Source organism: Paroedura picta, chromosome 7 (assembly GCF_049243985.1).
Source record: "Paroedura picta isolate Pp20150507F chromosome 7, Ppicta_v3.0, whole genome shotgun sequence".
NCBI lineage: Eukaryota > Metazoa > Chordata > Lepidosauria > Squamata > Gekkonidae > Paroedura > Paroedura picta.
This window is the reverse complement of record NC_135375.1, coordinates 65,830,274-65,850,921: the sequence shown is the minus strand read 5'-3', so window position 1 is coordinate 65,850,921 and position 20,648 is coordinate 65,830,274. Positions and strand designations below refer to the sequence as shown.

Below are 20,648 nucleotides of genomic sequence, written 5' to 3'. Positions count from 1 at the left end.
ACAAACAGGAAAATAACACACATGTAAAAAACAGATCAAGAACAGTATTTCCAGCTTTAAAATCGAACATTAGGACATCTAACAAAATGAAGGAATTGCAAGGCATTCTTTCACCCTTGAGAAAAATCTTATAAAATGGCCAAAAATGGATACTGAAAAGACAGGAACAAGAAAATTCAACATCTCATCCCATTTATGATCCCACCTTCTGTATTTGGGTCAGACCAAAAAGTGTCAGAAAAAGTAAAGTCTTTCCCGTAACATATCTGATTTAATATTCCATGTGTTTTCCTATGAGGGGGCTGACTGTTCTCATGAGGGGATTCACTCTCCCCTAATTCTTTTTACATTTTAAAGTTTTGATTTAAGGACAATGGGATCTGAAAGTTTACTACTATGTTCCTTTCTTACTTTACAAGACGTGTCCAGCTTTTACATATTAATGTTCATATATAAAAAGTAATTGAAAGTTGCTTACTGCAGTATTTCTATCTGCCTTTCCAAGCTATCTCTGTCTTCAGTGTATTCTCTGATCATTTCTAGGTCTCTAAAAGCCAAAATTAATATAGCTATGTTAGTTATGATATATATCCACATCAGTAAACAACTAATTTCTATCACTGTCATTGTTAAAGAATCATACCTCTCTGAATTCAAACTCTGGTCTGCAAGGTCACTTTTCAAAGAATCTAATTCGCTTTGCAGGAAAGCTATATTTGTTTGTGCTTCCATTAGATCTTTTTTAAGTTTCTGATTTTCCTAAAAATAAAAGCAAGAAACTTTAAATTATTCATCAGACCACTTTATAATGAAGCACTGTTGATTCAAATACTTTCAAAACTCAAGACATCTTTATTGGTATAACATTCAAACACTTTTAAAAGGAACTGAACATGAAAAGCTGTTTTTAATGAAATAGTAATATAAAAACACAAACTGTGTTGATGCTCATGAGAATTGGATCTCCACATCCAGATAGTTTACTTGTATTTCCAATATGGGAATAACAGAAAATTCTCCCTCCCATGTGCAATCATAAAAATATATAGTGAAGCATCAAAGATCAGCTCTAAATTCCTAGCTAATTCCCTGCCTGACCTTCCTCAGTTCTGCAGGGCCTGCAAGAGGGAGCTCCTCCACCAGGTATTTGCTTGAGGCCAACACCTGCTGGTCCCCCCAGACACCCTCGCATGACTGCAATAACTGATCTCCCAATGTTGTTGTTATTTATACTACTACTAATGTTCCTATAGATTATTAAGATGTTTATTGGAAATAATGAGGTATGTTTTGAAAGTTGTTTGAAAGTTGTTCACGTCTTCCATGTAAAGTTAGATAATGTTTCAATGTAAACCACCCAGAGCTGCAAAGAATTGGCGGTATAAAAATCCAAATAAATAAATAAATACATAAATAATGGTGCAGATGTCAATTGCACTCCATCCAGGCAGGGGAGTCATGCTTCCTGATCCTGCCCTCTTCTCCCCAGCCACAGGACCTCCATTTTGGAGGGGTTGAGATTCAGACAACTCTTCCTGATCCATTCAGTCACTGCTTCCGAACAAATGGCAATTGTTTCTGGAGAGAGATCTGGCCATCCGGCCATCCATTAGGAGATACAGCTGGGTGTCATCGCATATTGATGACACCCCAGCCCATAACTCCGGACCAACTGGGCTAGAGGGCACATGTAGATGTTAAAAAGTGTAGGGGAGAGGATCGCCCCCCCCCGTGGCACCCCACATGAGAGTACAAAGGAGTCCGACAACTCCTCCCCTACTGCAACCCTCTGTGACCTGTCCTTAAGAAAGGAGTTCTGCCATTTCAAGGCCGTTCCCCCCGTCCCTGTGTCAGCAAGGCAGTGGGCCAAGAGCTTGTGAATGACCACATCAAATGCAGCTGATAGATCTAATAACATGAGAATGGTCGACCCGCCTCAATCCAGTTGGCGCCAGAGATCATCCATCAGAGCGACCCAGCACAGTCTCCACCCCATGGCCAGGACGGAAGCCAGACTAATATGGGTCCAGGGTTGAAGAGAGATGCAGGAGACTGGGGTTCAATTCCCTGACAGGAATTTGTTAGAATTTATTCTGATAATATTAGAATTTATTATCAAAAGATAAGAATAATTTATCTACCCGTTTAGACCCACTTTAGTCACTTGTAGCTAAAATGAAAGAAGCAACAGCCTTTCAGTTCTCAAACAGTAAGCTGCATGGGATCTATAACTGCCACAGGCAGGCAGCTGAGTGACTTGTTTTCTGGCTGTGTCAGGCATTTAGACAATACAAAACATCACTTAGAAATATCAAGTTTTATGTTTTTTGTCCACTGTGAGGAGGAAATTCACAATGTCGTACCAATGTCAAATCATGTATCCTGGTTTTTAACAGTGCCAAATCTCCTTTGTGATTGATGCTTTTAGATTGTTCTTCAAGCTGAAACAATAAAGAAAGTATGTTTGTTACAACAATGCAATTTTAACTGCCCTGTTAAAATCCACAGAAATCACAAGACAGGGACCATGCCTTGCATGAAAGTACAGTGTATATCTTCAAGTGAATTCTATGCATCATTTCCCCTCATATTGACCCCTTTTGCCCCAGGACTTCTGTAGAGACCCCCTTCCATGCTATCCCTAAAGGTTCACTGACCGAGGAACAGAATTTTGGTAAGCATAGTAAGCTGTTACAGGAAACTGGGAAATACCTTGTTTTGAATCCAACCCAATATTCTTATGACGTTCTTTGAGTCAGCTTTGAATACAAGGCATCAAAATGTATTAGGCAATCAAAAGATAAGGGTAATTTATCTGCCTGTTCAGACCCACTTTAGTCACTTGGAGCTAAAATGAAAGAAGCAACAGTCTTTCAATTCTCAAACAGTAAGCTGCGTGGGGTCTTTAACTGACACAGGCAAGCAGTTGAGTGACTGGGTTTCTGGCTGTGTCAGGCATTTAGACAATACAAAACATTACTTAGAATTATAAAGCTTAATGCGTCAAGATTTTTTTCTTCTAAATTTAGCTACTACAGTTGTAACTTTTGAGGAAAATGAATAATCAAACAATCAAATTTTGCCTCAAAGATAAATGTAGTGCACTTGTCAGTGGGATACTTCATTGGCCCCACAGGGGAAACAATTATAAATGGGGAGAGCAACCTTCAGTGCTTGACAACACCCTTTTGCAGCCCTTTTGCAACTCCAGTTTGAGAAATTCCTGGAGATCTGGGGGTGGAGCTAGGGAAGGACAGGCTTTGTGGAGGACAGAGAGCTCAATAAGGACATGAGACCACCATTTGCTACATGGAAACTGATTGCCATAGCCTCTGAAAAACTTTTGTAATTTCAGATCTCCTGGAGGTTGAAACCCCTATTTGTGGCCCAAACAATTTTTATTTATTTAAATATTTATATCCTTCCTTTCCTTGCGGTTCGAGGTGGCTTACAGAAAGTTGGATCCCAAACTTCATACACTGAAGCCTGATACCTCAGAATCAGCAGTTACCATATCAGACCATACGCATTATTGATGATCTGGTCCAAAAGTCACTGCTACCTACCATTTTAAATTTCTTTATGGTCACTTGGAGGTCATCAACTTCAGCTTCGTACTGCTGCTTGAGATCATGCAGAGCCTCTTCTGCCTTGCGTTTCTCCTGCAATATTTCACATTTGTGTTAAATAACAAGGCACCCTTAAACAAGATCACTTACTCTCTATGTACTGGGAGCACATTTTTTCCAGCTGAAGCATAACAAAATGGATTTCAAGCTAACTCTGAAGATTGTATATTTACAGCAGGCTTTCTTATCCAGGGTTTTATGACAGAGTTTCTTGACAGATGTGGTAGGGGATCCTGAATGGGTGGGAGTTAATTTTTTTTTTAATTTGTTAAACATTTATTGGGTGATATGATCATATATGGTCATGCTGACCCCCTCTCCAAATGGCCAATGATGGGCCTGGAGGGGGTGGGAAGGGAAGGGGCTCCAGCTGGGTGTGTACACAGCTATGCTTCCCAACCATATTCTGCACAACAGTACCACTTCTAGGGTTTCTTGAAGCCTGAAGAATGTTTCAGGGGCTTCTCAACAGTAAAGAAGTTGAGAAAGGCTGATTTACAGGAATATATTTATAGCAACTGTATACGGTTGCTGTATACTAAACTATTGCAAGCCAGAAAGCAACCAAGAGCAAGGAAATCCCACAGTACTGACTGGAATGTAAAGTACAATCTCTGCATCATACGTCAGCACAGGATCAGTAATAACTGAGTGCATAGCAACCATTAAAATTTATACTACAGCACTATCCCACAAAGTAAATATCACATTGACTTTGCATTTACATTTGGGGTGTTATACTTTTGAAACTACGTGGAACTGTGAATGTAGAACTACAAAGCAAGATAACCTACTAAATTTCAGAGAATAATAAAGAGAAATATTCCACCTGTATATTAATACCTAGATAGTGAACTGAAACATAGTGGATATTTACCTACTGAAACATTCACTGGTGCTTTTAATACAAATACATTCATAATAAAATTTAGAGTCATCATTTTAGACCATTGCCTGACTATATTCACCTTTCCAGAAAGGAAAGGAGAACAGCTACTTGACCCTCTCCCCATCCACAGCAGAAAAATATTTAAAAAGCCAAGTAATATTCCAAAGCAAGTAGTGAAAGAATGTGAGTCTGGTATTCCCCCTGCAAAACATGAGAAGTGTCACAGGGCACAAGACCAGTTCTCCCCAACTTGTAGCACTATACCCTCCCACTGCCCATCAGTCTATTATCCGCTCAGCCAAATGCTCTTGTGTCATTGTGGGCAGGCCTATGGAGACCCTCCAAGGCTATATGGCTTAAGGGTTATGTTCACCAGCTGGGCCAGAGCAGCCTTGGGCATTTCTGCTGTAGTTCTCCTGATCAAGGCCACATCTTTTGATACGTTAGATCCATTCAATGGCTGAACAAGATAAGTAGGCTAAAGCTCTGTTAATGTTACACAGCATTCAAAAAACAGTCACTTGAATGCAATTCAGGAGATACTGAAAGTGTGAAATTATTATACCTTCTGACATAATCAGGTTAGTAGTTCATGAAATATGGAAATGCAATGGCTTAATTTCCCCATATTCTTGTCACGTTTAGAAAATTACAACCACACAACACTCCTTGGCTTATGAGAAAGGGCCATGTTATAAGCTGCTACTTACAGCTACCTCATACAGAAAATAGTCTTTATATGGTAACTCCACATGCAAGTTATATTTAGTAGTCCTGAATGATAGGAGACTTATTTCAGCATAACGAGAGCAGTTCAGAGATAGCTACAGGCATCCTTTTTCAACAGGTCCTATGCCGTTGCAAAATTTTGCAGACAGTTTCACGAATAGTTCTGTTTAAAACTATTCCTAGTTTCTGTTCTGGAATAGGTTATCAAGTAATATTTAGATCACGTTAAAAAAATCTCTAAGTGCTAGACATTATAGCAGTCTTAGGTTTCCATTACTCCCAATGAAACCAGTGTAATAAACACAGTTTGGATCTAAGTATCCCTAACTTTATCCAGATTATGCCCAAACAAAAATTTGGAAAGCAATATCAAGTCTTTTACATACTGTGTGTTTCGACAAAATAGCAGACAATAAGATCTGTCACAACAGATATTGTCTGAGCCCAACCATTATAGCCGATTATAACCATTACTGGCCTCCCACCCAAAAGCCTGTGGCAGCTAAACAAACTGCAAAGATTTCATTCCTTTTACATAACATCAGGGACCGCAATGTTAAAGACAATGTGAAAGTTGCTGGACTTGCTTTCTCAAATGCTTCTGGATTGTGTTCCTTGGTTAATAAGTAGCATCATTAACATACATTATTGCAACAATGAGTATTTTTTTTCTACAGAGACAAACTGAGCTCTTTAATCACTGTGTGATCCACAGCTAGCTAGCTGGGGGGTGGGGGTAAATAAACTCTAAAATAAGATAGTTTGGTAGGCTTCCCATTCAAGTGACAGTGACTGATGGTAAGAGTCTGGTGGGTAGGTACACCGTAATCAGCATTATACCAACATGGCAATGTCACTTTTGGTGCGAACCAGGAAGCAATGCTCTAGAAATAACCTGAAACTCTATCCCCTCCCCATTTTTTTGTCTCCATATGCTCCACAGAGCAGTAGCATTGGTATTAAGTAAGAAGTTCTCCTCCAAATCTGAAGATCTGGCCCTCACTTCAGACTGAGATTCAAGCTTCACCAAGCAAAACATTTTTCTGCACGTCTTCTCAATTTCTTGCAATTAACTGAGTTGAATTTTTGCATGGAGAAACATTCTATCACATGAGTCCTACACGAAGTTCACAATTTAGCTCACAGATAGTCTGACCACTTCAGTGCAAAGTAGTCCTGATGAACACCTGGTTTTCATAATTTCTACAAAGACCCATCTGGAAGCTGGCATCCCTATATGCCCTTCAACCATGAACTGTCCTCCTCTACCCACATTCAAAGCTCTATGGAACAGCTCTATTTTGCAGCCTTACACCAAAACCAAGTGCATGAGAATTCCTCTTAACCTCTTTCAGGAAGCTGTTCAAGAGACATAGGGTGGCCACCGAAAAGGCTTGAGCTCAAGCTATTGATGAATATGCCCTGGACTTTTCCCCTCATCACCCTCTGTTACCATCTTTCCCCTTATCACTCGTTGTCCTTCATATGCTCAAATTAATGGCAAAATGAAGAGGAAAATAGTACAAAGAAATATTTTCACATGACACTTGGACAGTACAAGTCAGAGCCCTGTAACTAACTTCACCAAAAGGAGAGAGCAATCTTAAATATGCAAATCTACAGGTATCAATTATTCACCTCTTTCTTGATTTTATGTTCTGTAGCTTGTATTCGCTGGTCCATCTCCTCTTCTAGTTCACTCAGCTGCATTGCCGCTTTGTCCTGTGCCCTAGAATGTAAACAGTAATAAACATGTTCACATAAAACACTCTTAAACATCAAAGACAATTGTGGAAAATATGTTTTGTTCCACCATGACCCCTGAGAGATGAACAGAGATATTTCAAGTTGGAAAATCAAGAAGTGAATAAAATCAAAGCTTCAATTTAAGGTCACCCGAATCTCAATATTCAAGGTACTCAATTAAAATGATACTATTCTTGGAATGGAAAGGTCCATTGTGTACTTCAGGTGTGATAAAAACACTGGGCACTCACAGATACCATGCACTGAGATTGCTGCACAAATTGCCAAGTTTGACCACTAAACTATGGGTCGGATGCCATCACTCACTGGAGGAAATGGCTCCACACTTAAACTAAGCAGAGTGGATAGAACCCAAATGTTTATATGGATTGGCTTTTTTACACAATGTTTTGCACATATAATGAACATTTGCTCTGTAACCTCAGCATGTGGAGCTGGCTTGCTTTATAGTGACCTAGAAACTCAGAAGTCTGCATATCTTATTCTGAGTCCGTGGATCAAAAACATCTGCACTGCGGGGCCAGATACAGGAGGAGGAAGATGTTTCTACAAATCTAAGAGAACCTCAGGTTTGGGGTGGGGGGCTCTTAACAATAAAACAAAAAAATTAAAATGGGGAAAACTCATGAGGTATTAGCAGCCATTCTAGGTTCCCTAGCTAACAATCTTAAGTTGCCCAAGTAATCCAAAATGGGTAGTATAAGAAGTCAGGAAAGTTAAGAAGATAAATGAGAGGGAGGAAACAAAGCAAGAAGGGAGGGAGGGAAAGTGAAGTAAGGGTAGAAAAAGTAGTGGTGGCGGGAAGAAACAAAGCAAGCTGGGAAAATGGAAATGCTGCGAGGGCTATGAGAGAGAGTGTGGAAAAGAGTATGAGTGGGAGGATGAAATTTCTTACACATATATGTTCTCACATATCCTCTGTTAGTCCTATGTCTAAAGATGAAAATGGTGGTGCCTGGAGATCTTCCAACATTACAGCTGATAACTAAACACAGATATGCATTCCCCTGGAGAAAATGGCTGCTGTGTACTATAAGCATTATACCCCTCTGATGTGGTCCCTCCCCTCCCCAAATCCCACCTTCCCCAAGCTCCCACACAAAAATCCCCACAAGTTTCCCAAGCCAGATTTGGCAACTCCAGTAGCATGAAATTATAGAGCAACCAGGCAATCCAGCACAAAAACTGATGTATAGACAACATTCTTTTTTTCTGAACTAACACAATCAAGGGACAATTAATTTAAAATATATCAAACATGTCATCTTAATCATCTGGGCCTGGACATTTTCTTAAAAGGCTTCATTTCCACACTATTTTAATTATTCTGAGCCATCTCCAAAAGTTACTAGTTTGGCTACAGTCAGGGATTTTTAAATTACAACTTTGAGTTGCAGACCAGACATCTCTGAGATGAAGTAAAAAAGTCATGACATCCTGTCAGGATAGAAGAAGTAAAAGGACATTACAGAATAGTGGGCAAAGATAAGCACAGCATGCAGATATGTTTTCTTAGCAGTAATTTGACTTTGAGTTATAACCACTTCCATCAGTACAGATTGGAGTGGCAACGAATACTTACTTATGCCATTACAGAGATTCAAACATTGTCCAGTGTGATACCTAGTGCCCACAATTTCCAAAGTCATGAAGAATGGAAACTACACATTAACACATTTTGCCAGAAGCAACAATAAGCAATTGCATTCTGCATACAAAAATGGTAATTAACAATGAAGTATGCTACCTTTTTACAGCTATGGCTAAGTTTTCCATCTCTGCACTCTGAAGCTTGATCTCACGAATGAAGTTCTTAATAACATGTTCATAAGGCTGAATTAATCGTGGTTCCACTATGCTGATGTTCTGATACAGAACACTGACCTGTTCCTGCCTAGAAGACAAAAAGAGAGCCATTACAGAATAATCAGAATGCAGTGAGAAATAACAACTTGTACATAGTTTATCCCCACATACACGCACCCCAAAAAACAAACATGCCCAATTTTAAATTAACTGAAGACCATACCCAAAAACAGAAGTGAAATGAATGGCCTCTGAAGGTATCTTAGAGACTGTAAAGTCCACCATCCATGGAAAAATTAACAGTGGGCTGAACCAGACTAGCATTTTCATAGATGCAAGGATTTGCCTATTATTTCCTGCCTGCCCCTTTCAGGGGAGTCCAAAATTCCCCCACCGAGTCCTCTCTCTCCCCTAAACAAGATTTCTGGTGTTTTTGTGAGAGGGAATGGGATAATTGTGCAGAATGAGCAGAAATATTTATGCCTTGGAAACATCTAATCTGGATCCAAAGTATTTATGTACTACATGCACTGTCTAGGGCTTTTAAACAAACAAACAAAAACCCTTCCTACATTCTTAAAACCTTGATCAATCCATGTAATCAATTCCATTTTTTCCTACAACCCCAAGTCTCAGCCACCCTTAGACAACTTTGCTCTCAGTAAAGAATGCACTCATGTACTCAGTTTCATGTTCACTGAAGCACTGAAATATGTCACACAGTCATCAACCCAAATCATCCTGTCTATGGGGGACTTAAAGTCCTTCATCCACCCACTCACCTCTGACTGGCTTGTTTTCATGTCTCTCTTAACTGGTATATTTTGTCACTTTCGATAAAAAATCCCTATATGCCCATTCTGGTTGCATATCCTATGCATAAGAAGTAAAGTAGGCATTTACTATGTTTTTTAAGAGCTCCCACCTTTTCCAACTAGCTTCTAAGACAATGCTACAGAGGCACAGGGGGTGTGTGAATTTGTTTTTGAGATACCATAAAGCTATCTCTGGTTTGTTCTGTGTTTGTGTGTGTATATTTTTAAGGATTCAACAAAGATCAGTCTACAATTTGGGTAAATTGGAAACACACAATTAAGAATCTTGTCTTTTTCTGCCTTGATGTCTTTTCCCTTTTAAGAACTATATTACTTTTAATACCACATCAATTTCAATATTCCTTATAATAAATATGTTTACTACTTTAAAGCCATAATGTTGTGCCTTATGGAATTTCATCTACTGGCTTGTCCTGCTTTGTCAAGGCCATACGCGGTCAGGGCCCAGTGTACCTGAGGGATCGCCTTCCCGCCTATGCCCCTAAAAGAGCTCTGGGCTCCACTGCCACCAACCTGCTAAGGATCCCTGGCCCTAAAGAAGTCTACCTGGTCTCAACCAGGGCCAGAGCATTCTCCATTCTGGCCCCTACCTGGTGGAACGAGCTCCCGGAAAAGATCAGAGCCCTGATGGAGCTTAAACAGTTCTGCAGGGCCTGCAAAAAGGAGCTCTTCCAGCAGGCATTTGGTTGAGACCAGACATAATCAACAGCAACTGAAAGGCCCCTGCTCCCCCCCCTGCCCCCCCCCCCGAATTCCACCAACATGCTCTGGACCTGTTTGTATTGTTGCACTGTTGTATTACATTGTTTATATTGTTACATTGTTCTATGGTTACAACCATTAGTTGTTATTGTAAAGTTATTCACATGTTTATAGATTGTTTTATGTATTGTTGTTTGTTCTTATGTAAAGCGCCCCTGGGGAGGGCGGTATATAAATATAATAAATAAATAAATAAATAAATAAATAAATAAGTTCTCTGAATTAAATTCAGACCTCATTGAAATTGTTTCTGTCATTCATTGAATGTCTCTGAAGACCTTTTAGCATGCAGAATGTGGCAGCTAATAGATACTGGACCCTTGGGCTAGGTCAAAGAGAAGAACTGGGGCTGCAAGGTCAGAAATAACTGTCCATTGTCCTTGCATTGCGCTTATCTTTTCAATTATAGAAGTCCTTTCATTCATACAGTGAAAAGCAATGTCTGGACCATATTCCATTATGCACAGGAAAACAATGGAGATGCTAAATAATTAATGGGTGATATAACAGACATCAGATATTCCTACTCATAATTTTTGTTACACAGGGAAAGTAGATGGGTAGAGTCCTTGTCTTTATTATTCTTTTTTAATTCCCCCATCTTTATAATATTAATAAGTGTTGCTCATTGTAAAACTAAATTCCAGAGATACTGTGATAGGTCCTACCTCTATTTTATAATTCTTCTGAAATGGAATCTGAACATTCCATTTCATAATGAGAGGCAGTTTATAAGCAGAATGAATGAAAGAATTCTGGAGTCTGAAGCCTTCCTTTAGCATAAAAAGGAATCCTCCAATTTAATTGGCTCTGAAGTTGGAAGATCTATGGCAGTGGCTTTCCTAAAATGCAAGTTCATTGCAATACTGAGATCTGAAGTAGGGGCTTTCAGCACAGAACTCCAAAGTGAATGTATGCAACCCATGTCATTTTGTTTTAATAATTTCAATCAAACAGTTTAGGATTTAGGTTTAGGGAGGCAAAGGTTACTGAGAATGAACAGTAAGTTAAATTGCTCACATATTATGAGTTGCAAAAGCCTCACCCCTTTGCAGGTATTTGGTGGCCCTAACAGCCAGGGGAACGTTGCACCTTATAATTTCCCCTTTCCTCTTTTTCAACCTTGTGGTGATTTCGAGTACGTCAAAGGCTCTTACCCCTCAGTCAGTCTGGCCTGCAGCAGGCGAGAAGGCCCAAAGCTTGACTGGGGGAAACTGCTATTTCCTTTGCAGGTACAAGCCAGGGAACAAATTCATGAGCAGCAGACAAGAGGCAGCAGCTGTGCACTTCTATAAGTTCAAGTTTGGACTTTCTCTTTTCCTGTGTTTGTTAGGACTGAGTGCCCTTTTGGAAGGATTTTGTTTCCATTAATGTTGCTATGCTCATAGTCATATGATCTTGTTATATATCTAGTTATAAAGTTCTGGGGTTGATGACAAATATTGTTATATTGAAAACTATTTAATATCTGGAATTTTTTTTTACTTTTGAAGTAATTCTGCATCTTGTCAAGCCATAAAGGTGCTGTCATTTATTGATTTGAACCCCTCCCCATTAGAAAGGGTTACATGTAAATGAATGATTATTCCAAAATTTATAAAATATGGGCTTCAGTCTTCCATCCACTGTCTCATGCATTAAGTCGTTGTCTTTTATGGAGGTGGCGGATCCAGGTTTAATTTTGGTTTTAGTTTTTAAAAGGTTAACCACAATGATGGCCCATGGCATGCATAAAAGGGGTGGATACACTTGGAGGCTGGCTGCTACCCACCTTGTATAAATATAAATATCATAATGTGTTTCACTCTCTTGAACTGGCTAATCAGGAAGCACATCTCTGCCCCCTTTTTCTCCCCCCTTTGTAATGTTATCCTCTGGAGTTTGGAAGAGAGCTTTGTGCTGTACTCTGACAGTACTACCTTTTGTTCTGCTCTCAAGTACGTCACAGCTGCTGTTTTCAGAGAGTTTTGAACTTCAAAGATTAAACAAACAAGAAACCTGAAAGAAGGAAGATGGAAAGCTATACCTTTTTACCCTTGCTTTTCAGCCTTGTCTGGCATGTTGGGCCTGGGAAAGCCACTTTCTGTCATAAGCATATGGTTATAATTGTGGTATTACATTCAGATTATTTCATCCCTGAACCCACCGTATGTTCTCATTGTTCCTCACAGGCCCTGTTATGCATGTCAAGAATTGGATTCAACCAACTTTGTTGGCAGTACAAGTCAGGTGTGAAAGAAAGAGAAACCAAACCTGAGGCAACCCAGAATGCACGCCCAGAGGAACACCAGTAATTGCAGAAAAGGGATTTATGGAGAAGAAATTCTTCATTTGTTATTTACTCAGGTCTTACTTTTTAATTGTTTGCTTGTCCTCAGAGTCTCCAGTAACATTACCTATAGATACTGAGCCAGAACAAACTAGGACTAAGCCATCTAATTCAAAACACCTAAAATCTTAAGAAAATTCTTATTGTTGTTAGCTCTGACCCATAATCTGATCATATCTGAGCTAGCATTATGTAGCCATTAAGTCCGTCAGACATGTATCCAGAAGACCTGGATTCAAATCTGCACTCATAGGGTGTGGCCTGGGGCCAGTAATCTCAGACCTGGCTAACAACCTGTATTTTTCCACCTACCGTGAAAGACTATTTCCCTAAAGCTTCTGGCTGGATTGGCATCCAGTTACCACCAGAAAACAGCTCTTCCCAATACATGCAGGTGTAACCAAGGAGTGAATGATATCAGACATCAAGGCTTTGAATATGCGCTTCTAGGATTTTGTTAGGAGCCCACATACAATATCTCGCCATTTTTATCAGACAACTTAACATGTCGCCCTGTTCCAGTCATACCTTAAATAATCAGTAATTTTATTATTCCCATTATGAGTCTAAAATGTCAGAAATGGTCAGTGGGTATTATCTTTTTAGTACACAGCTGCACTTTCTGGGCAAATATATAAACAAAGGCTCAAGACAGAATACTACAGTGTCATTTTTTGAACATTTAAATTTAAAACAAAAAATAAGTCCTTGTTCTAGGACTTGTACTGACTCAAAAGGAGTTCAAAGGAAAAGAGAGGCTAACATATCTTTTAATCTGAATTGGGAATGGTCTGTTTTGTGCCAAGCTTCTAATGTTGTACTATTTCTTTCATCACCAGAATCATTTCATCTTGACCCTGTTCTGTCTGATTCAATGTATAAGAACTGCCACTCAGCAGAATCAAGCCACATGTCTGCACACTCATGACAAACAAAGATAACTGCTGTTTTCTACCACCCTATTATAAGATAAAGTAGCTGGATTACATTCAAACATGGTACTGAGATAAGTGTTCTGACTGAAAGGAGACAGATGTTTAAACAAACTCTCACTGTACACACCTTGTCACTGTACACACCTTCACTTCCCCACCTAGGTAGCAGTCCTAACAGCAGGGTGTTGTCCTTCAAAGGTACCCAAGTGGCCTTAGTTCTATTTGTGAGGACCATCACCACTATAAAATATAATGTAAAGAGATGGAAATGTGCTTAAGTGCGAAACATCTAGAAGCTGGGCAGAAAAAGTTCTACAGAAAAAGAAGTCCACTTGCAATGAAACAAATCAATTTCATTAACATTTCTGGTTCAACAAAGAAAACAGGTAGTTCTACATTGATTGCATAGGAGTCTACTAAAGGAGACTAGAAATCAGCACCATTCCGCTCTTGTAACTTCAGGCCAACATCATTATATGCTACAGAGATGCAAGCATATTTCTTTTTTGTCTCAGAATATACCCTATTCAGTATAGAAAATTTCTCACTGAAATGAACAATATTTGTGCAGAGAGCTAAGAAGGCAACAGCTTAACTTCCTGGATTTTAGGCTGTCAGTTTTTGTGATTCTTCCAATACCCTCTTGACTGATAACATATTGCACATGATGATGATGATGATGATGAAGATGATGATGAAGAAGAAGAAAATGAAGAAGAAGAAGAGTTGGTTCTTATATGCCGCTTTTCCCTACCCGAAGGAGGCTCAAAGCGGCTTACAGTTGCCTTCCCATTCCTTTCCCCACAACAAACACCCTGTGAGGTGGGTGAGGCTGAGAGAGCCCTGATATCACCGCTCGGTCAGAACAGTTTTATCAGTGCCGTGGCGAGCCCAAGGTCACCCAGCTGGTTGCATGTGGGGGAGCGCAGAATCGAACCTGGCATGCCAGATTAGAAGTCCGCACTCCTAACCACTACACCAAACTGGCTCTCATTAAGACATCTGAGCACCAAAAACTCAAGAAAACACTACAGTTTAATCCTATACAGAAGTAGGCCCTTGTCTCTCTTGCACATGTCTGCTAAAACCCAACTCTAAATTTTAGTTCATAACTATTTAAGACAGCCAGTGTGGTACAGTAGTTAGAGTGTTAGACTAGGGTCTAGGTGACCAGGGTTTGAGTCCCCACTCTGTCAGGGCTAGTTACTCACTACCTCAACTAGTTCGCACAGTTACCATTGGAAGGATAATGTGGCAAAGTAAAGAAGAATACTTTTAACTGCTTTCAGTCCCCTATAGGAATAAAACTAAGATACACATTGGAACAAATATTCACAATTTAACTGACTAATCAATTTCTCTATTACCAAAGACTCAAAAGTGTGCCCATTTGAAGGAGGATAACTTCATATTTATTGTTAGAAGGAAAAGTCATATTTTTAATACCATTGAATCAGTGTGGTATGAAGTGATTAATGTCAGACTAGGATTGTGTGAAGGCCTGCTCAGCCATGAAGCCACCGAGGGACCCTGGGCTAGACACCTATCTTTCAGGGCTGTTGTGAAGACAGCATAAGGAAAGTGAAATTCTGAGCACCTTGAAGAGGGGGACATAGATTTATAAAAGCCTTTTAAATAATGACTATCTATATTCTGTTCCACAAAAACACTGACTGCAGAAAGCACAGCCACTCAAGTATGTGACTGTCTGCCAGTCACAGCAAATCAAGTACTCAGAACAATGTACCCAATGCTCCACTGGTTAACTATGCAAGTGAAACCAAATGCCAGGAAGGTTTCAGATTACAATACTACAGCTGAGAACAGCTAGCCTTTCGTGAAGAAACATTTCTCTTAGCCAGGATTCCCCTTTTGACAGATCAAGATTTTACTCTGTCATGTGAGACAATTTGATAATTACACAACATTAATTTGGTTGTAGGAAATGGCAGATCAGCTATCACCAAACTGTTCTCATCTAATTAACAGGACACATTCATGAAGGTGACCGTGGTATTTTTACAACTGCAAAAGACAGCCCACAGCTATGACATGAAGAAGAGTTGGTTTTTATATACCACTTTTCTCCACCCGAAGGAGTCTCAAAGAAGCTTACAATCACCTTCCCTTCCTCTCCCTACAACAGACATCCTATGAGGTAGGTGAGGCTGAGAGAGCTCTGAGAGAACAGGTCTAACAGGACTGTGACTAGTCCAAGGTCAACCAGCTGGCCAACCACCCGGAGGAGTGGGAATCAAACCTGGCTCTCCAGATTACAAGCCACTGCTCTTAACAACTATGCCAAGATGGCTCTCTCATGTAATGCAAGTCTTATGTAGTATTTTTGCATCATCTTTAAACCGCCTGCGGCGCCACAGGCGCCGCGGACTAAATAAAACAGTAAGGGCAGGTGGGGAGGAGTTAGGGCGGGCTCTGTCCGGGATAAAAACTCAGAGAAGCAAATCAGGAGCCGCAAAGCGGCTCCTGATTCGCTTCTCCGAGTGGCACTCAGGGGCCAAGTGTCCAATTGGGAGGCGCGCAAAGCTGGACACTTGGCCCGTCTCCCGAACGCCGCGCCTCCAACTCTTCACTCCTCCTGAGCCGCCATCCTCGCCGGATGGCCGCCAGGGAAGAGGCTCGCCCCACGCCGCTGGAGCTGGGGGAAACTACTTCCCCGCCGCCCAGCGACCACCCTTTCACAATGACGCCGCTCCTACCTACGCCGCCTCCCCGGACGCGCCGATCCCCACCCTTCCCACCCCCACCCATGTCCGTCGCCGCCCTGCGGCCTTCCCACCCCGCCCCACTTTACACTTGCCACTTCACCGCCTCTCCATCGAGTTCGTCGTTGCCGCTGTGCCGACGCCCCGAACTCCTGGAGCCGCCTCCCTGCTTTGAAGCTGCCCCATGACCTTTGTTTTCGCTGCTGCCGCCAGGCCCCAAGTTCCAGGATGCCGCCGAGCACTGGCAGCCTGCCGCCCACCCACTCCGCTGCCAACGTCCCACGGACGCCTCGCCGCGCAGCCCCAAAATGGCCGCTGACACAACAACCCCATTGCTGACGCGCGCAGACGCCCACGGAAACTCCTCACCTCGCCAGCCGCGCCTCGCCGCTTGCACCACCGAGCCCCAACTTGCCTTCTGGCCGCCGCCATTGCCCTGCGCCGCGCCGCAGCCACGGTGAGTCTACCCAATCAGAGCCCGGCCCAAGACCTACACCCACCAGCCCCGCAAGCTATGCTCACCTGCCCAGCCACCTAGCGCCCGCTGTATTTATCCGACAGTGGGCTAACTTTCTAGTCTGATATAAACTTTCAAACCAGTCTACATAATCAAATTACAAATACACATTCTACTCTGCCATTAAAAGGAATCCTGTGTCATCAGAGAATGTGAGGGTGTGGCGGCTGGACAGGTCAGCACTGTAGCCAGGCAGGCCAGCACCACTGCAAAGGTGAGGAGGGAGCAGGGACTTCTCGCTGGTGCGGAGGCTTCTGGGGACCAGAGCACAGGGAGCACAACTCCTGGGGGCGGGGCAGCTGCCCTCCAGACCTGGAGGGGCAGCACGTGACACCAGTGCAAGCCCAGGCTCTGCCCTGCAGGCCAGAGCCCTCCTAGGAGATGAGATGAGGGGGGAAACTCTGTGTGTGTGTGGGCACGTGCTCACAGATTGCTGGGGGGTTGGTTGGGGAAGGAAGAGGGAAGGGAAGACGAAAGGGAAGGGGTTTGCAAGTGTGTTTGTGAGGGAGGGAGGGGGGATGGATGGATGGATGGATGGATGGATGGATTAAAGAACTCCAGAGCAGGTATGAGTCCCACCACTTTCATTTATTTTTGAAAGCTGGGATCTTCAAAAATGATACATTTAAATATTTACCTTGCCTTTCCTTGGGACTTAAGGGGGCTTACAGATCACAGCTGAAAGCATACACCAAGAAACTCCAAATAACCCTTCATCTTTAAAAAAACACATTTCTTCAGTTGGTATTCCATTACAAGGCTTGGCAGATGAAATGGCATGGCACCCCACAGAATAGTTATGCTGTTTTAGAGCAATAGATATTCTCTCTTAAAGTAACAGGATTCTTCTTGAAATTGGAGAAGGAAGTCCTGCTTGTCTAAAGCAGCAAAAGAGACAAGAAGCTACGTGGCAGCTTACAGTTTTGCAGCAAGAGATTTCAAAAGAGCGCGCCAGCAGAATGCAGATGCACAAAATACCACACGTTGACTTTTGCTAGAAATTCTTCAGCACACTTTGGTGTTGCTCTGTCTCTCAAAATAGCCCTTACCCTGGGTCTCTGACCAACAGTAAGGGCCCTAGCACCCTGGCTACAGTTGCTGTAAGAGAACCTACGTAAATCCCCTTCTTATCAACAACAATGGACCCCTAACAGAGACATAAGGCCAGAAAACAGCCGACACAACACTCAGATGTCAGCTGTGACCCAATACAAGACCTAATGACATCACCTACTCCATCTTTGGCTTATCCTCAAAGGATGTAGCAACCATGTGCCAACAATACTCTTCTATTGGTTACATTGGACAAAGAACTAAGTCCCCAGAAAATAATAAAAAGACACTGAGCATCTTAAAGTAATTCTACCTTGTTTTTTAAATGTTTTACCTAATTAATTCACTGTATTTTTAATCACAGTTAAAAATTTGAATGCAGTGTTGTAAACCACTCTGAGCTGACATACCAAAAGGGCAATATAAAAAATATTTTTAAAAGCTGTCATTAAAAATAGGAATATTAAGAAATTAATAAAGTAACATTTAATCCTCCTAGGACACACTGTGTTGACCATTCTTCAGCAAAAATTAAATAAAGGGGAGCTCTGCTATCCATCCACACACCCCACTAGGCTTGGTTCTGCTCCACGCAGTTTATGCTGGAATAAAACAGAGATGGCCTTTAAATTGCCATTACAGTTCTATTTATCAGTGTAACTGAAAGGTCGAAAACCAACAGGTGCAGCCCCCCCATCGCGGCATTTCCGAGCAGGCAGCCATCACCGGCCCTCTGCTGAATCCGCCGCGTCTGGAAGGGCTTTTGAAGGCACAAGAGGTCCGCGAAGAATGGGCGGGAACGCTCGGCACCCTCCTCGCCAGAGCTCCCTGCGGAGGGCCCGGGCCAAGCAGACGGGCGGCCTCCCGTCGGCCTTCCGCGCCCGGGGCTTACCTGGGGATGTATCCGGCTTCCTCGCCGAGCCGGAGCTCGAATTCCCGCCAAGCCTGGCTCGGCCCCGCGGCAGCCAACCCGTCGAGGGCGTCGCTGGCGCCCTGCTCGCGCCCCTCTTCGTCCATCTCCTCGGCCCGCACTTCCCCTCGGCCCTTCCAACGCCGCTGCTGTCTCCGCCGCCGAGTGGCGCCGCGGAAGCCGCGAGCAAACTCGGGGAAGGTGATGGCGCCGTCGCGGTCGGTGTCCAGGCGCTGGAAGACCGCCTCGCCTTCGGCCGGCCGGACCCGCAGTTCCGCGCACAGCAAGCTGAAGTCGTCGCGCTCGATCCGGCCGGAGCCTTTCGCGTCGCAGGCGAGGAAGAGCGAGCGCAGGCGGGCCAGGTCCTCGACGTCCAGCTCCCCTCCGTCGGAGGACCCCATGCCAGGGGGGGTCGGGCCGGACTGCGGGCGCAGGCGCGCGATCGGGATCCGGCTCCGGGAAGGCGAGAAAGGGGACGCTGCGAGGCACGGTGCCACTCCCGCGGGAGCTCACCCCACCTGCCGCGCCCGGCCCCTGCCTTCGCCCCGCCCCTCACCCAGGAAAGTTCTTCCAAGACTCGCAAACCGCTGCCGCTGCTGCCGCGCCTTCCCAGGCGACAAAGAGCGCCGGTGGGCGAAGGCGTTGACGACGGAGGAGCAGGAGCGTCCCCCGCGGCCCGGGCTCCTCTGCAGTCGGCCCAAGAGTTCTGGGCCCGGACAGGGGGCGGAGACAGAGAAAGGCCGGCGTAATTTACTTGTCGTCGGCCCAGGAGGTTACATTGTTGGCGATCCGTTGACTAGCCTTGATGCGCACGAACCAAACGGCAACTCTGAATGGGCTTCCCAGGGCTCACATTCCCAAAGTTATTTTTAATAAATAGCCTTTGCTCTCCCTGACAGACGTCTTGTGAGTAGGTAGGGCTGCTCCTACTTCTTATCTGCTTAATCTGAGACGAGAATAGCTACTTCTAGTGCTTCCTGTAGATGCATACCTGGAAAACCCCTCTTTGTGGTTGGCAGTAGCCAAGTTTTCAGGAGTTGCTTCCCTCTTCCCTCCACCCCCAAAAGAGATTGACGAGTTCTTCAGCAAAAAGTTTCTCTCTAAGCAAAAATGAAAAATCCATGTTGATAGCATAGAACATGATTGGGTCATATTAAATATAGAGATTAAATGGCAAGTGGGCACTGGAGATATTCCTGGACCGCCTCTGGAATGTCATTCTATTATGATCCTCACTTTTCAAAAGTAAGCAACAAAGACAAATGACACAAGTGATTCATTCCTAACTTTAAGTGGCCTTTTTATATCACTTGTAAAATGCTCGGGAAAGGAGTGGTCAACCATGTGACTTTAGACTTTGGGACTAGAATGCCAGGTGTGTTATTTGGCCCAAAGAGGAAAGGAGCTATGTGGGTCAGGGTCATGATACTGGAAAAGGGGGAAATGTGAACACACAAGAAGCTGCCTAATATTAAATGGGGCTATTGGCTCCTTAAAGTCGGTAGCATCTACTTCACATAGTCCAAAGTATACTTCAGGAATGCCATGGCACAGTGATATGTCACAGGACATCCCAAGGTGAGGGAGGGATTTTTAAGTACTATTTTAATGTTTTGAATTAAGAAGAAGAAGAAGAAGAGTTGGTTCTTATATGCTGCTTTTCCCTACCCAAAGGAGGCTCAAAGCGGCTTACAGTCGCCTTCCCATTCCTCTCCCCACAACAGACACCCTGTGGGGTGGGTGAGGCTGAGAGAGCGCTGATA

At 43.0% G+C, this 20,648-nt stretch overlaps 1 protein-coding gene across 2 annotated transcripts in view; it reads right to left on the bottom strand.

Annotated features, from left to right (window-relative positions):
* Window positions 1–19,643, bottom strand: part of RASEF (RAS and EF-hand domain containing) — a 34,921-nt gene extending 15,278 nt beyond the window's left edge. Inside the window, exons 1-7 of one of the 2 annotated variants that reach the window (XM_077344691.1) lie at window positions 18,868–19,641; window positions 8,762–8,908; window positions 6,886–6,976; window positions 3,567–3,662; window positions 2,364–2,441; window positions 644–759; window positions 479–547 (exon numbers count right to left, since the gene is read on the bottom strand). In XM_077344691.1, coding sequence (XP_077200806.1) covers window positions 479–547; window positions 644–759; window positions 2,364–2,441; window positions 3,567–3,662; window positions 6,886–6,976; window positions 8,762–8,908; window positions 18,868–19,286 — 1,016 coding nt within the window. In that variant the 5' untranslated portion in view covers window positions 19,287–19,641. Of the gene's footprint in view, window positions 1–478; window positions 548–643; window positions 760–2,363; window positions 2,442–3,566; window positions 3,663–6,885; window positions 6,977–8,761; window positions 8,909–18,867 lie in introns of both variants that reach the window. The other variant, XM_077344692.1, reaches the window with a different exon arrangement.
* Window positions 19,644–20,648: the final 1,005 nt, after the last annotated feature.